Here is a 16,885-nt window from a genome sequence, read left to right as displayed (position 1 = left end):
CTTGGCTTGCCTCGCCGACTGTGATTGGGGGCTCATACTGCGTAATTTGATTTCTGCTTATCTCCGCGCGATGGTATTTCCGCTCAGGTGCAGCATCGGGCTGAGGCCGACCACCATGCGGGCCATCTAACAATGGCCGATGGGTGGCTTGCCAAGGACTTTTGACAGCTTTCCCAACGTGACCTTTGACAAGTCTGATCGGTACCGAAGCCTCTGAATCGGCAGCTCACGGACCCGGAGAGTGCTTGACGGACCGGCGTTGCGGAAGAAGGTGATCACGCCGGGGACGTTGTAGTCTTGGCCAGGTGTTCAACGGCCCAACAGCGGCAGAATGTCTCTCTGATGACGGCGCAGGTTTGATTAGCATGGGAAGAATGTTTCCCAGAGCGACACTCGGCAAACGTTTCCTGGCTCAGGGAAAGTGGCGTGATGTCGACGTCCTGGGTGGGGGGATTTGGAATCCGCCATCTGTCCTTGGAGCGTCACCTTTCAAGTCCAGCCGTGACAGCGGCGGGGCGTGGCATTTGGGATGATAGGTGACGTCTGGCATGGTGGAGGGCTGCCATCGTTCTCGACGCCCTTGCCGAGGGTCCGAGTCCCAGCAAGAGGCGCAAAGGGGATTGGATGCCGTTGGAAACGCATGGCAGGATTGCTGGACGGGATTGGCACGGCTTCTGCGCATCTCTCAGCGCAATATTGCGACGACGGGCGGTCCATGCTTTGTTCCTTCCTTTGGCGAGGGTGGTGTTTGCCTCTTCCGACGGTCGTCGAGTTTCAACATGGCCGTCCCGAGCTGGGATGAAAGGCAGGCATGCGGCCCGGGTTCGAGGAGAATGCCTGCAGCGAGGTTCGACGGGAAGTGTGGCGGAAGCGAGGTTGGGCCGGTTGACACGAGTGACAAGACGGGCAAGAAAGTTGAGGTGAACCTGTTTCACCATTGGTTTTTTGGCACAGGCTTCAAACTCAGCCTCGTGTCGCAGAATGGTGCGCCCCCTTGGCGGAGGTGCGGTGGGCCTCTCTCTCGACTTTTTCTCGCTTGTCTGTGCAGGGGTTGCCGTCCGGAGTCGCATCGAGCAGGCAAACCGGATCTGTGGGCCACTGGCGAAGGAAGGATTCACTTGATAGAACAGCCCTTTAATTGATTGTTCCTGCATCTCGAGGGGCTGATGATGAGACCAAGATGGGGGGGCACCAGCTTGCCGTGTGCCGAGGGCTTGGTGTGCTGGACGTGTTGGTGCAAATTTTATGGTTTCGCGAGGAGATCTTTTGGGGACGAATGACCTCAAGCGAGCCGATGACCCGTTTGTTTGGGAAGGAGGAGGAAAACACGGCTCGTATTGATATCGTGAGCGGCACAGAATTGCCATCGGTCAGAAAGACTGCCCGTCCCCCATGCCGGTTCTCCAGCAGCCCACGCCGACGACGGCAAGCTAGCCAAACGTGCTAGTATGGGTGTTGGCGGACTTCCTTGTCATCCACCGAAACGGAAAAAAAGCGTTGGCGCTATGGCAAGGAGTTTAGATTGCTCGTAAATTGGGTGTGGGCGATCAATAGCATTAAACTCAGGAACGTTTGAAAATTGCCCGACAGCCCAGAATCCAGAATAGACGTCGAGTGAGCCAAAATGGGCAACTTGTCGAGTCGTATACGACGTGTTGACACTGCAAGATAACAGACGAAATGCAAATCGAAACCGTCATCCCATGGATAAGCATCTTGTCGTCCAGGGGTTGGCCATGAGGAAGATCAGATTGACTTTTCTCGGATGGCTCATGCAGTGCGACGCCGACGGTCCAATCGCAGCCCGACTGAGGAGGCGTCGTCCAGTCAGCAACGGAGTGACAGGCAGGCCGGTCGAGAGAGACGAACAGAGGAAGAACGGCAAAGGCGGCATGGGCAGCCATGGAAGAGCGGCGGGAGGGGAGATGGGAGACACGGGGTGAAGCAGCGCCGATGGCCAGGGACTCCACGTCTTGCCCCTGCCGGTCCCACGTCGAGTGTGAGCTTCCAGTGTCCCAGGGTTGAAAAGGCGGGGCGGGTCTTAGCGGACGGGATGCTAGAGGCAACCTTAAAAGTGTGTTAAGGGAAGGGGTGAACCTGACCATTCCTCATTAGGACGGCCGTTGTGGGTTCTTGGGATCTCCGCAACGGGGCCGCTGCAGGTACCGAGTGCTGGTGGTAGGGACTGGGGGAGATGGGAGAAAAGGCACAGCGGTACGTACCGGCCTCCTTCCCACCTTCTCGATGTTACCTTACTCTCAGTGCACAGCTCCTTCTCACCGTTTGGGCCGAGGAGAAGCCCAGAGAAGCAGGAGGAGGCACGTCTCCTTCCTGACACCAACACCAACCACACCAAAAGCGCATTCCCTGCACTTGCGTGCCTCGTCTTCTGGTGAGTGTGGCTCGCCCTCTTTTCTCTGACCGTCAGACAGAGGGGCGCCGCAGCCACTCGTCCCAGGGGCCTGGCCGTCATCCGAAGTTGCCGAGTGGAAGATTAGGTTTATTGGATGCTTGATGCCATCACCGTTGCGCGCGCAGGGCTTTCGCATCGCGACCCTCGTCCTCGCTTCTCTCGCATCCCCATACTGGCCTCCTTGCGGGCACTTTTGCTGTTTGCTTCTGTGCCGCCTCCTCCTCGAAACTCCACATTCCGACCCAACACAGCAAGAAGAACACCGCGGCGTCGTTGCTGCTGCCGTCAACCGGCGAGTCAACTCCGCCGCCCCCCACGACCGGCGCCGAGGAGCCGCCCACCCGTGCCCTCCTTGCCAAGCAATACGAGGCACTCGCTCACGATGCAAGCGAGGCACACGATACCTCGAGTGCCACGGTGCGGAGGAGCCTTTAGGAGCAAGCTTTTGGGTGGAACAAAATGCGGTGGGAATTTGAAATGGATTTGGCAGGCACCTATGATGCCATGCTGATATGCGATACGATGTGATGCGCCTGGTTACAGCGATCCCGTCCAGTCCAGTCCAGTCCAGCTTGCTGAAGCCGCCGTCCCGGATTTAGGCCGGCGCTTCGATGGTAATGCAATCGGACAGGGCAGGGCAGGACAGACAGCGGCTGTTATCGCCTTGGTGCGACTGACGGGCCGTCGCACTAACATTGTACCACATTATGTGTGTCTCGCCCCGTTGAGGACCCCCCGAACCGTTCAGACCGTTCCGCTGCCAATCATCCATTTGCCGCTCCTCTCCGGCCAAGACTGAGACCGCTGCGTGTCGCGGGTGCCCGCAAAGCACCACAGAAAACCGAGCCACGGAAAAGAAAGGGGGAGTCGGACGAACTCGAAAACGAGAAACAGCGCGGCTCGAAGGAAGATCGCGGAACTGGCGACGGCAATCAGAAAAACCCATCGCGTTCATCACGATGCCTGGTGTGCGTGCGTGTTCCTCAGAACGGATTGCTGGCGCCGTGATGCCGTGGCACCGTGCAGGCGCTGGACGGACGGCAGCCAACGTTTGTAGCGTGCGCGTCACTCGTCTGGGCGTCAATCCAGACTGAAGGGCAGCCGGTGTCCGGAAGCAAATCATGGGCGATCCCTCAAGGCTTAGCATGAGGTGCTAACCATAATTCGCGACTCAGGAATTAAGGTCATCCGCACCGTTGGGGGTGGGCACTGAGGTTAAAGTTGGCTGTCGACGGAGCCAAAAACTACAGCGTGCCATCCGTCTCAACGCCCTAAGCAGGGGGGGCTGACAGGCTGTCATGAGCGCTGAAGGGTGTCTCGCTGGCTGCTGCTGCTGCCTTTGCTGTGAAGGAGGGAGATTGCAACGGAGGAGGCGCCGCTCAGACGGTCAAACCGTACCTTGCCTTACTCTGTAGGTACTAAGGCATCTACCTAAGGTAAGGTAGGTAGGTACCTATTGTAGATACCTACCCAAGGTCTTGTCAACCGCGCTTAAGGAGGTCGAAAATGTCGTCCAGTGTCTCGTTTCGCTTCATCGACGCCTCGGGCGAAACGCCATTTGCCTGATGTCCTGGGCGCCCCACCTCCTTATTGGCTCGCTAAGCCGCGCCGGGGCCATGTGGAGCCTCCATGACCCCATTCTGCGACGAAAGGAGCCGCATCAGACATGACGACTTTTCCATTTCCACCTCTGTGCCGTCTCTCTCCAACACCAATTCCCACTTCGCTGCTACTCACCAGCCGGCCTACCTGCTGCCAACCCATCTTCTCCCCCAAACTATACGGAACGGCCTGAACTTGCCCTGCCCGCCAGGTTCGACTCAAGTTCCTGTCCCGTTACCTGCTACCTGCCATCCTGTTGAGTCGGGAACTGTCCGTCCTGGACGGCCACCGTCATTGGCAGCGGTCACCCCTGCTCCGACGTAGCTTGTCCTACCAACCGGCCTGCTTTCTGCACACTTTCTACACAGAAATACTGTCTGACTAACAACTTTGTCGCCGTTCCCGTCCCATGCCATACCCAACAACCCCTGCCACAGGCGAAGCTCAGATCTCTCTCTCTTCCCTCGTCGCCTCGATCCCGAATCCTCCAGTTCTTAGTTCTCCCCGGAGGCGTCCTCCCCTGTCAGCTAGCTGTCGCATCGCATCTCATCAGACAGATGCCACCCCCGTGCTAGTCTCTGCCTCTCCGTCTCTGCCTCGCTTTCGACTCCATCCCGCTGCCGTTCTTCCACTCTGCCGCCCTTGTTCTCGTCTTGCTGGGTACAACAGTCTGCTATCCAAAGCCCCCCAATCCGTCTCCCACGCCCCTTGCTCGTCATCCGCTGCGGGCTCGCATACCGCAGCCCATGGGTCTGCACGGGGATCGGATGCTAAGCAGCATCCATGTGTTCACCCCCCAGTCCTTCGTTTGAGGCGCACACTCTGTTGCTCCCTCTGCCTCCTCCTCCTGCTGCTGCTGCTACCGCTCCTCCTCCTGTCAACGAGCCCTAGTCTCTTCTCCTCGCCCGCTGTCCTCTCCTCCCAAACCTCCCCTGCGCCGCGTTTTGGACTCGTGGAGACGATTCCTCCTCCCAGTCAAGCCATGGGTGCCTGTCTCCGTCCCCACGACCCCCTGGTCCCCTGCCCATGCCGGCAGCAGCCTGCAACCACAGCCCTGCGCATATAAGACTCCAAGTCTTGGCATTTCAGACTATTTTGTTCCCGCCCTCCCCTTCTTATTCCGCAGACATCCAGATTCGATCATTCCTTTCGTCCCTCCAACCTTTATTTTTCATTCTTCCTGTTGCCTCACGCTGGGAGTGTGTCTTCACATTCATTCATTCATTTCAATTTCAGCTGCGTATCCGGTGTCTGTGACCGTTCCTTTCGTACTCTACTCTGTTCGCTCCTCGGTCTGGAACCACCCCTTCGAACGACAACTATAGTATTTTATTGAGAGCGACTCGGTCGACAGCACCCTTCGAACCCCCTCGATTCGACAACTTTTTGTATCCGAGATCAAGATGCAGATCAAGAACCTCGTCGCAGCCCTCGCGGGCATGGCCGTCGTCGCCGAGGCCGGCGTCACCTTCATGGACATCGACTCTCCCCTGAGCGCCGCCTTGGCTAAGCGTCAGAACCGTGGCGGAAACCGTGGTGGAAACCAGGGCAACAACGGCCAGAACAACAACAACAACAACAACAACAACGGAGGCAACAACGGCCAACTCTGCTTGCAACAGAACGCTGTCCAGAAGGGTTCCCAGTCTGCCGGAACACCCGCTGCCCAGCAGGCCCAGTCCGCTACGTGAGTCCACCGAGCCCTTCAAACACCGGCGATGTACTAACCACTCGGCCAGTGACGACGCCAATTTCATCAACTTCTGCTCCGGCGAGACAGTGACCGACGGCAAGCAGATCACCGCTGGATCTTGCAACGGTATCGTCATGGGCAAGATTCCCGCCAACACCAAAATGGTCTCCACCGTCCTGCAGAACCCCCCTCACAACGGCAACATTCAGGCCAACCAGGACTTTGACGTTGAACTCAAGGTCAACAACCTGGCTGCCGGTTCCTTCACTGATGCCCAGGCCACCTACTACTCTGCTCCCCAGGACCTCAACGGCCAGGGTCAGATCGTCGGTCACGTTCACGTCACCATTCAGGACATGGGCAACTCCCTCACCCCTCAGCAGCCTCTGGATGCGTCCAAGTTCGTGTTCTTCAAGGGTATTAACGATGCCGGTGATGGCAACGGCAACCTCAAGGCCACCGTCACTGGTGGTCTCCCTGCTGGAAACTACCGCGTCTGCACCATGTCTTCCGCCTCCAACCACCAGCCTGTTCTGATGCCCGTCGCTCAGCGTGGTGCTCAGGATGACTGCAACAAGTTCACCGTTGGCGGAAACGGCGGCAACAACGGAGGAAACAACAACAACAACAACAACAACAACGGCGGCCAGAACAACAACAACAACAACAACAACAACAACGGCCAGAACGCCAACACCGGCCAGAATGGCAACAATGGCCAGAACGCAAACAACGGCCAGAGTGAGTGACCCCGCAGACTTCACGATTCTGAAGCTAACCACTGGAACAGACGGCGGCAACCGAGGAGGTAAGCAGAACGCCGGAAAGAGGGCTCAAGGCGGCAACCGCGCTGCTGGTGCGGGACAACGAGGCGCCGGTCAAGGAGGTAATGCCAACAACGCATAACACCTTAGAACCCCCCTTTGCATTTCGCACATTGAACCCGAGGCATTTTCAATTTCTTTTCCCCCTTCTCTCCCCCCTCTCTCCCTTACCCTCGCGCTAATACCCGTACCCAAGCCTTCCCTGGAGGATTCCCCGGTGCTCAAAATGGAGGTTTCCCTGGTGCTCAGAACGGAGGAGGCTTCCCTGGCGGCCAGAACGGTGGAAACCCGTTCGGGCAAGGCCAATTCCCCGGATTCGGTAACCCTGGTGCGGCCACTTCACAAACCCAGTCCGGACAGAATGCCCAAAATTCCGCTGATGCTAACACGTCCGCTCAGGACGGGGACGCCGCCAGTAAACCCGCCTCGTCGGCGACTTCTTCGGCAGCCTCGTCGGCAGCGGTGCCGACCCAGACGGGAGGCGCCTCCGGCAACTCCAACAACAACGCCAACGGTAACTCTTCCGGATCCGCTGGTGGCAAGGGAGGCGCAACGTCGAACGCAATCCTCGGGCTCGCGGCCCCGGCGGTCACGGACTCGGGCGATAGCAGCCGACCCTTCTCCGTCAACGGCAACTCTTTCATTTCCAAGGCCAGCGCCGTGCAGCGTGCCTGCGACATTCAACGGAACTCCTGCTTCAATGCTATCAACGGTGGACAGGGTAACGGGGCTTCCACATCCGAATGCGATGCCCAGGTCCAGGCCTGCATCCAGGAGCTCTCGTAATCGAATCCCCTCTTGAGTGTTTTCCCCATTTCTTCTGCGACGAACGACGACGACGACCCCCGAGGATTGGAATATTTGACGGCACCGCTCACCCAACGGGGCTACCCTACCGGCATTTACTTTTTACCCCCCGATGACGGGTTTACGACAAAAATGTTCTGGTGTTTCTTTGTTTTTTCTCTTTGTGAGAGAGTCGTCCAACCTTTTTCCGACGACGAATGGGTCTACACACAATGAAGGTTTTATTACTAGACGAATCTTGGTTGCCAATGGGTCGTGGGCACCGTGTTGGTGGTTTTTCTTTATTTTGTTGTTACTCCTGGATCATGAAAAACCGTTTACCCCCCGATACCACACAACATTGGCAGAGCAACCCTCAACACACCTCCCCGTATTATTGTTCTAATGTCCCCCCCCTCCTCCTACCTCCTCCTCGACGACCACCCAAACCGTTTTCATGATCGAAACCTTTCTGTACATTTAGAGGGAGTTGTTTTCTTTTCCGTTGACAGGATACGCAGCATGGCTTGGAAAGAAATGGAAGACACAATTCCAGTAGAGTGCACATAATTTTTTGTTCACTTTTTTCTTCGGTCATGTTCTCTTCAGACGCGCACTTGGTGATGTCTACTAACTTTGACGTGACAATTCCGAATGGGTGGTGGGCTAACTTCCGCCAACGGCCTGACAACCTTAATCTCACTTGGGTTGAACACTCTCACCTTCATGCCAGCGAATCTTGGGGTGGCAGGAGGTATACCGAAAGCAACGACAGAAAGTGTGGTGGTGGTGTGGGATGCCCCCGTCCAAGCTGCGGCGTCTGATCATCGCCCTCTCGTCTCGTCTTCCTCTCTTTCCTGGCTGGCACCTTCATGCAATCCGATTATGTCAGCCTGCCATCCCGCGCAATGGAAGAATCCGTGCCTACAATCTGAGGGCAATCTAGATCTTGGCAGGTGTCGGGGGACGAGGGGGGGTCAGGTCGCGGACCTTGGTCCGAAACATGAGGTGGTTTGTGCGTTGTCGAGACGGCGTTTCATGTGATTTCTGTGGTCCGGAGTTGGGACGGAGAAGCGGTGGTCTGTGACGTTGGGGCTTAGGGGGGCAGCTGGGGGAGCTGTTGACAGGGAGTTTAGATAGTTTGCTGTTTGGGTGTGATGTCACGCTGGGCCGGGGGTCTGCATTTAATTAGGACAATTTTCTTTAGAGGGCATGCTTAAGCCTTAGCGCCGCCCTTCGGGTCTCCAGTCCCCCTTTTTCTTCAGATTGATTGATGTTTAAATATGGCCTTATCTCGTCTTTCTTGGGTCGCGCCGCTGAATGGGCGGAAAGTGGGAGGTGTTTTGAGGCGTGGGAAAAGGTTTATTTTCATGACTCTCTCTTTCTGCGTCTGTCTCTTCTTGCTTCGCTTGCGATGCATCGATCATGCTATGTTTTTGGGTAGGCGTGTGGCAAGTGCACGATAAGAGAACCCTCGCTATTCGGCCTCCTCGGCGCCTTCCTTTCAGAGTTTTGTTTTGGGCTGCGTCGCGATGGTGTGTGTGAGTGGGCTTTTCCCTCCTCAGCTCCACGGTGGGAAGAAACCTTCGAGTGAGGGCATTTCCGGCCGTTATCGCGGGACCCCCGATGCGCAAACGAATTTTGAGTTTAGGGTCTTTTCTCCGAGTCACATTTCCGCATTTTCATCCGTTCTTGCTCCCTCGGGCGCTGCTCGCCCTATTCTTCGCCGCTCGCCGAGGCGCGCGCTCCAGAGTCGGGATAACCAGCGTTTTCCTTTTCGGCGGCGTATGTTTTGAGTTGCGTCGACTGGAAAAGTCTCCGGTCGGCTTGGCGATGAACGGGAGTCTTGGAGGGCTGAGATGGAGGTTGGACGGTGTTCGGTCGGCGATGGTTTGGGGCTGCATTCTCGAGAGCGGTCTTGGCGGGTTTGCCAAGATGAGGAATGGAGGGTTGAAGCTGGCGACAGCGTCGAAGATGACGAAGCGAGTCTGCGTCGATGGGTCTGACGCGTTTGTTGCAAATGCGACTGCGCCTGTGATGTGGCATGTTGGGAGTCTTGTCTGATGGCGATGTTTGGATACTGCTATGGCGCTGTGCCGAGTTGTTTGGTCCGGCGGAGGTGGACATGACGCTTGATGGGCCGTGTGGGTTTTGTTTGAAGGCTTGAGGTTTCTCGCCGGTTCGATCTGGAAGCTTGGTTGTAAGCGGCATACCGTGGTTGGAGCTCCGACGGTTCTTGGCGTTGATGGAGATCGGCCGGCGAGATTGCTGGGTGACCTCGCTGTTGTGGGCGACCGTGCACTTTGCAGCTGAAGTTTCCGGAAACCATTGGGTGTCTTCTATCAACACGAATACATGGCCTCTTTTCCAAGGTCTCGACGTGATCGCCATACGTCGTTCGCACGCTGTCATTCAGTAACTTATGGCGCCGGTGCTTCGTCCTCCGGAAGCCGTGTTCCTCTGATCTTGTTCAGTCTTGTGGGAAGCCGCCTCGAATAGGGTACTGCCAAAGGCTCGGATTGCGCTTTTGCATTCGAGTATTGCTCAAAACCCGAGAGTTCGGGATCGAGCGTGCAAGTTGCGTTTCTGAAGATGAGAGGGGGCAAAAGACGACGCTCCCGCTGGCCCTTGGAATCTTGTTGAAAATATCTATTTCTACTCGTGACGTCCTGAGATGCCCTACCTGTGGTAACGTAATTCGATCTCAGCGAACTACACTTGCGTTCACGCGGTTGGCCATCCATTCCATCATGACCCGAACCCCTTCCATCTTCACATATTTGCCAACGGCAACAACCACCACATTCTACAATGACGTGTTTTTCATCCAAGACAGTCGCTCTCTCAATCATCGTCACCCTTGGGGTGCGATTTGCCTCTCACTTGCTCTTCTATCTCCACGCCGTGCACTACCTCGGTCTCTCCAGCTTCGAGTGACCGCCGTGCTGCCCGGCCGACCCAAAAAGAACATCGACTTGCTCAAGACTCATCCCCTTGGTCTCCTTCATGAAGAAGAACGTGAAGATACTCATGGAAAGACAGAAGACGGCGAAGATGATGAACGTCTTCCAACCGATTCCGTAGATGATCTGCGGCGTTACGCGGGTGACTATGAAGTTGAATAGCCACTGAGTGGCGGCTGAGAACTCGTTAGCTTGTTAGCCCAGAAAGATCCCGCTTTCCACCAGCTTACCGGCAAATGCAACTCTGTAAGGCCTAAGATGCGTCGGGAGGATCTCTCCTGCGTAGATCCATGGCCTGCAGTTGTCAGTCGCAACTCGCACCTCCTAGCTCACGGAGGCAACTCACCCTGGACCCCAGAAGCCCGTGTAGGCGATTACATATAGATAGACCAAGACACACATAGCGATCGATGCCGAGGACACCGCCTTGCCATCCCCGGGGGGATGAGTGGCTAGGACGGCAGCGAGGATGAACATCATGGCAGACCTAGAGCACGTCAGTACGGCTACCCAGCCATCCTTGAATACGCAACTCACATCCATAACCCACCGAGTGTATGGGCCTAGCGCCTGCCAATCTTGTCAATGACGAAGAGAAGAGAGACTGCAGTGAAGATGAGCTTCACGATACCGTATATATCCGTCGCGAACAACGACGCATCGGCGCTCGAAACACCAACCGTCTGGAAGATCTGAGGGGCGTAGTAGCCGATGGAGTTCGTGCCGGTGAGCTGCTGCCACACCATGAGTGCGAAGATGAGTAAGAATCTGTTCCGCACACCAGGCTTGAGGCACTCCTTCCAAGTCAACTGGCGCGCTGCTTCGGCGTCGACGCCACATCACACGGTGATCTCGTTGAACTCGCTGACAACGTCGGGGTCATCGGTCGGCTGATTACGCATGTAAGCTAGAGAAGCCAACGCCTCTTCATTCCGACCGTGCTTAGCCAGCCATCGCGGGGACTCTTTCAGCGGGATCAACCCGATAAGTAACAGGCCTGCGGGAATCAGCTGCACGCCCAAGGGGATCCTCCACTGTTTTGTTGTAGATGGCATGTTCCTCTCCACGCTGTAGTTAAGCCAGTATGCAATACTGCTCCCCAGCACCAAAAACTCCCGGAACAACCCGGTGATACGGCCGCGGAACTCAGGCGGCGCGGTCTCCGCAACGAAGACGGGCGTGATGGAGCTCATGCCCCCGACGCCCAGGCCGGCGATGACCCTGCCCGCGTAAACGTACTGCAGACTCCTCGGCGAGCCCACCTGGAGCGAGGCGCCCAGGAGAAAGACGACGGAGTACGCCATGAGGGAGTAGCGCCGCCCGTACCGCTCGTTGGCGCGGGCCGCGGAGAGGGCGCCGAAGAAGCAGCCGGCTGTCAGGAGCGAGACGATGTTGGAGGACACTTCAGCGACTTTTTCGTTGGCGAAGCCTGACGAGCCGGATGGGAGGCCGAAGTCGCGTTTGAAGCTTTCGAAGGGGAGGAGGCCGCCCATGACGCCGACGTCGTAGCCTGGTAGAGTTAGAATGGAGAGTTGGGACGTTTGCGGGTGATGGGATCGAACCGAAGAGGAGGGAGCCCATGTAAGACACGGTTGCTAGCAGGTAGAATCGGTAGTTGTGGAAGAATCTCTTTCCAGGGCCTTGCAACGCTGCCGAGAGCGCCATGACGAACAATGGTTAATTGTTGATGAGCATACACAGCTGCTAGGAGATGCGGCGCGAGAAGCTTCACCTATGAAGTCAAGATCGGACTCTTTGCATCTATTGGACCTGCATCTATCTTAAATATTCCCTGAAAGCTACATGTCTACCTCTCTCTATCTCCTATCGTTTCGTGGTACATGTCGACACCACACGTTCTCTGACGGGTGACATCGCGACTCCTGCGATTCTCGACGTTCCCATGGATGTGAAGTCAATGTTGAGCCGAGTCAAGTCAACTACAACTATTGCTTATCAGAACCAAGGCTTCCGAACCAACGAGTACACCAGAACCATCGAAAGGCTGCGCGTTCTTTTGCCCAAATGGGTTCATGCTCCAACCAACTAGCAAGCTCTCCGGCTTTGTGTGATAGAAGAGGGTGTATCATGTGCATGATTGTCACCCCTGCCAACTGACATCAGATAAGGGATGCACCGATGATCAATACAGTGAAGCCTAGAGAGTGATGGAAATAGTGAGAGATAGGCAATCCGTTGGAGCTCCTCCCCCGCCAGCATTCAATGCACATGGCTCCCGTGCAACCCCACACGGCCGTAGCATGCCCGAGGATGAAGTCAACGGGACTGTTGCCCCGCAATGACATGGTTTTTACCTCGATTGCCTAAAGAAACTCAGTTGGGAGATTCATCACACGGAACGAAGTTGGTTCTGATTGCAGTGGTCGGGGGAGGAACGCGGGGTGTGCCGCCTAGCTGCGGGCCGAGTCAGATATGACTCGGCTCAACCGCCGCTCCGCCCCCGCACCACCCGAGAAACCAAATCGGCCGGGGATGTGGAATACGCCAAATGAGTTCGTGCCCATGTTTTCAATGACTTTTGTTTGTGTATAGCTGTTGGGTCACCGTCGCGATGCTTAATTTCCGCTGGTCAAGTTTTCCAAATTTGGGCAAGCTCACAACCAATCTCATTACCCAGTTGTTCACCTTGAAACACGATCTCCAGCATGGCTAATTGCGGAAAGACTCTTGATGAAAAGGTCTTTAGTATCAAAGACCTGAAGTAAGAAGCTTCCAAGAAGCTACCTCGGGCTTACAAAGGCAAAACTCTTTCGTCAAACCATGGATATCCAGGCTCATTCGTGAAACAGAATTCTTGAATGAAGGAGCTATGGACATGATAACGTAAGTTTTGCTATCGTCTAGCTGTTTCACAAATGTCTGACACGAAGTTGTAGAGTACGGGACAATGAGGAGGCCTACAATCGCCACAAGATCAGACCTCGGGTCCTCAGAGATGTGTCCAACATTGACACAACCACCACAATCTTCGGCGCGAAGGTGGCGCTACCTTTCGGATTCTCGCCTGCAGCAACTCATAAGTTGGCGCATCCGGAGGGAGAGGTAGCCACGTCCCGAGCGCGGCGGCGGCTGGCATTCACATGACACTCTCTGCGTACGCCACTTGTTCTCTCGAAGATGTCACCGCGCAAGGCCAGGGGAACCCTTACATCGTGTAATTTAGTGTCTTGAAGAATCGAGACATCACTAGGCAGATCCTACAGCGGGCGGAGCGTAAGTTGTAGGGATGAAGTGGCTATGATGGTACTCACTGACGTGGCCTGTGGACAGAGGCAGGATACAAGGCCGTGATGATGACTGTGGACGCGCCGATGCTTGGTCGTCGCCTGAACGAGTACAGGAACGCATTTGGCCTGCCCGAAGGAATGGGGTATCCCAACGTTGCCCCAGGAATGGACATGAGAAACCTCGTCGATCAAGGTCTTGACTTGACATATGGTAATAGAACGTTCTCGTACCCACATTCTATGGAAATGCTGACTATTACCAGAGGACGGCATGAATTGGGAGCAGGCCCTCGGCTGGATAAGGGAGAACACCAAGCTGGATGTATGGCTCAAAGGAGGTAACAGGCCATTTGTAAAGACTACAAAGATACCATCTGACCGAGTTTCTTAGTCTACACCGCCGAGGACGTTGCACTGGCCATCGAGCATGGTGTTGACGGTGTGCTCATTTCGAACCATGGCGGTCGACAACTTGATGGCGTTCCAGCTACTCTCGAGCCCTGAGAGAATGTGCCCCTATCGCGAAGGGGAAAATCAAGATTGCAGTCGACGGTGGAATCCGACGAGGCACTGACATCTTCAAAGTCCTTGCCCTTGGTGCGGACTTCTGCTTCGCAGGACGAGTTCCCATCTGAGGATTGGCAGTAGGTTCAAAACAAACGTCACGATAACTGTTCTCAAAGAAGCTGATGAACCCGGGATTAGTACAACGGATCTGAAGGTGTCCAATTGGCAGTCAATCTGGTTCATGATGAGTTGAAACTAGCCATATGTCTTGCTGGGTAGGTGTCCTAGACGAAGCTGATGAGAAGCAACACTGATCATTTTCAGATGCAAGATTGTAAAAGACATCAACAAAGGACGTCTATCACTCCTTCAAGCCAACTGAGTTTTGGCGAAGCTGTGAGCTGGAGTAATTAAATCACAAGAGCGAGGTTTTTAGCTGAGCATTTCGCGTGGCACCTCTTCGCTGAAACCTCGAATACATGTGTGCCATTTATACAGCTGCGTTCACTTGAACGGTCTACATGCAGTAAACAAATAGAATCTTCTGCTCTCGATGACTTGATTCGCTTTACGTGGTCGTGGAGTGTCCACAAGAAACGCAGAAAATTGGGCTGTCCGAGCGGCTAGAAATAGTGTAGGCGAAGATAGAGAGGGTGATAGTAGAAGTGCTACAACAGGAACGGCGAACTATGCTGGCTGAAGAGTTTACAAAGTACTCAGAGTTATCCCTAGTCGCCAACCCTGAAAGCTGGCTGGGATGACACCCTAAACTATGACAGCATCGTGACGTGAGCGTAGGAAGAATGTCGAAGCAATCAGTTTCACACCTCAGTTTTCGTGAATTCACCAAATTTTGCCACCCCATCATATATGATCCCAGCCCTACAAGAAAGCTCCCCGTTGCGAACTCTCAGATGATAGAAAGCTTGCTGCGAAAAATAGATCACCACGTAATAGCCAAATATGAGTCTTGCTATCTGGGCGGATACTTCTGGCTAATTAGTTAGATAGCTATTATACTAAGTCAAATAGTTTATTCTATACTAATAACTTAATATCCCTGTCGTCCTTGTCGTTCTTATCGTCCCTATTCCTATCGTTTTCACTATTGCCTTTATTATTATCCTTATTATTGTTGATACCTACTACCTGCCTGGATAACTTGAAGTATCCGCCTGGATAGTAAAACTCCTAAATATTACTTCGTTGATATCACTTTCAAAGTTTGGTAGACAGATACCATGTATTCACTACCAATGCCAAGATCTTCTAGCTTAGTATCTCTCTGACCGGCTCACAATGTTCACAAGCTTCTGGCCTCTGGCGCGTCTCTCCAGGTTATACACAAGTATTTTCCGCACTCTCTCATAGTAATGATTGGAGTTTCCAGCACAGTGGGGTGTGATGATGACATTCTTGTACTTCCACAACTTATGCTCAGCAGGAAGCGGCTCTGGATCAGTGACATCCAGCGCTGCGCTTCTGATGAGGCCCTCATCAAGTGCATCAACAAGATCGTCGGTGTTGATCACGGCGCCTCTTCCGGCATTAGAAACGTAAGTCTTCTTCTTGCTCAACAGTTGGAACTGCTTGTGAGAGATCATCCCCTTGGTCTGGTCCGTGAGTGGAAGCGTGATGACCAACAGATCAAGATCTGAGGCGAGAAAGTCGTCTAGCTGATCTTTGCCGTAGAACCACTTCGATGGATACTCGCCGTTGGGGTCTCCTAGACCTGGCTCCGTGAAAGAGTCGTCTTTACGGGACTCGGGTGTGAGGCGTGGATGCAGTGTGTAAGCGTGGACGCTCATCCCGAAAGCTTTGGCTACATGGGCGACTTGGCGACCGACGCAGCCGTAGCCGAGAATTCCTCTAGGTTTTGTTAGTTGAAACTATGGGTGTTGGTGTTTGGCACATTCACTCGCAGACCCACTGAATCCTCGGTGTCTTCATCTGATGGAGGGTCGATCCATTTGGACTCTTTCTGGTTGTCAAGGTATTCGGGAACTTGGAACGAGTCAGCATTTGTCGGCATGAAGAGCTTCATAGTAGGCCTACTGTGATGTTGAAAAGCCAGGAAAGTCGAGAAAACCCATTCCGCAATCTGAGGTCTGTTTCATGTGAGCTACGGTGCAAGTAGAAACAGCGTCGTGGCTTTGCGTTGGTTGCTTACGGGTGCGTTCCACTGGACGTGCAAAAGTCGATGGTTGTCTCTTCAAAGAGCGGCAGTCCCAGGATCTGGTTGCACCCAGCGCTGAGAAGCTGGCAGTACTTCAAATTCGGTACCATTTCTTTGGTCGGAAATAATTTCCACGTAAAAAGGACAGTCACCTTTTCCCATGTCTCCGGGCTGATGTCGCTTGGTAGTTCTGTTTGGTACATACCGAGCTTGCGGGACTCAACCGGCATTCCGAGACTGGCAACCCAAGCTGGGTCCGGTGTCCACGGCATCAGAATCAGGAGGAAATCTTCGGTGCTCATTTTGAATGCTTTAATTCTTCTGGAGGTAGACAACAAGATGCAGCAGCAAGAAATGACGGCTTATTTTCATTTTCGTCTGGAATTGAGGCTTATTTATGCGACTTATCAACAGAGTTAGTTCTGACACTGGCTTGGCTTACGCAGGTTGAAGGCACAGTTGACTCGGCCCTTGCACCATTTTGCCTTGATGCGCCAGCACTATCTAGAGTCCCAGTGACTTTCAGTTAGTTACTCTCTCCACTGACGGACGTCCCGTGCCGTGGCTCACAATCCCCTCCTATTTCCGCTGATTGTCGGTGGGGAACCCCCGCACTCCAGGAGGCCAATCTTTGACTCGGCTCTGGAGCTGGGTACCTGATCGTCACGGCGAC

The 16,885-nt window shown here is 54.5% G+C and overlaps 4 protein-coding genes across 4 annotated transcripts; 2 read left to right on the top strand and 2 right to left on the bottom strand.

Annotated features, from left to right (window-relative positions):
- Positions 1-5,418: 5,418 nt before the first annotated feature.
- Positions 5,419-7,318, top strand: CGCA056_v012516 (uncharacterized protein; the record flags this gene model as incomplete). Its single annotated transcript, XM_037327760.1, has 4 exons — positions 5,419-5,702; positions 5,755-6,449; positions 6,499-6,594; positions 6,729-7,318. 4 exons carry the CDS (start codon positions 5,419-5,421, stop codon positions 7,316-7,318), a joined length of 1,665 nt encoding a protein of 554 aa, XP_037174170.1.
- Positions 7,319-10,227: 2,909 nt separating this feature from the next.
- On the bottom strand, positions 10,228-11,946 carry qutD-2 (Quinate permease; the record flags this gene model as incomplete). The annotated part of the gene is made up of 7 exons (XM_037327759.1): positions 10,228-10,457; positions 10,512-10,576; positions 10,628-10,768; positions 10,819-10,844; positions 10,908-11,078; positions 11,127-11,791; positions 11,844-11,946. The coding sequence occupies 7 exons, from the start codon at positions 11,944-11,946 to the stop codon at positions 10,228-10,230; spliced, it is 1,401 nt and encodes a 466-aa protein (XP_037174187.1).
- Positions 11,947-13,117: 1,171 nt separating this feature from the next.
- FUB8-2 (Oxidase FUB9) lies at positions 13,118-14,033 on the top strand (the record flags this gene model as incomplete). The annotated part of the gene is made up of 6 exons (XM_037327758.1): positions 13,118-13,125; positions 13,179-13,281; positions 13,497-13,515; positions 13,573-13,740; positions 13,793-13,867; positions 13,921-14,033. The coding sequence occupies 6 exons, from the start codon at positions 13,118-13,120 to the stop codon at positions 14,031-14,033; spliced, it is 486 nt and encodes a 161-aa protein (XP_037174698.1).
- Positions 14,034-15,310: 1,277 nt separating this feature from the next.
- ddh-1 (D-2-hydroxyacid dehydrogenase) lies at positions 15,311-16,514 on the bottom strand (the record flags this gene model as incomplete). Its single annotated transcript, XM_037327757.1, has 4 exons — positions 15,311-15,903; positions 15,963-16,040; positions 16,092-16,144; positions 16,207-16,514. 4 exons carry the CDS (start codon positions 16,512-16,514, stop codon positions 15,311-15,313), a joined length of 1,032 nt encoding a protein of 343 aa, XP_037174621.1.
- Positions 16,515-16,885: the final 371 nt, after the last annotated feature.

Source organism: Colletotrichum aenigma, assembly GCF_013390185.1.
Source record: "Colletotrichum aenigma strain Cg56 chromosome Unknown KSG_Cg56_contig08, whole genome shotgun sequence".
Classification (NCBI taxonomy): Eukaryota; Fungi; Ascomycota; class Sordariomycetes; order Glomerellales; family Glomerellaceae; genus Colletotrichum; species Colletotrichum aenigma.
Note: the sequence above shows the minus strand (reverse complement) of the source record. Positions and strands in the feature narration are given on the sequence as shown.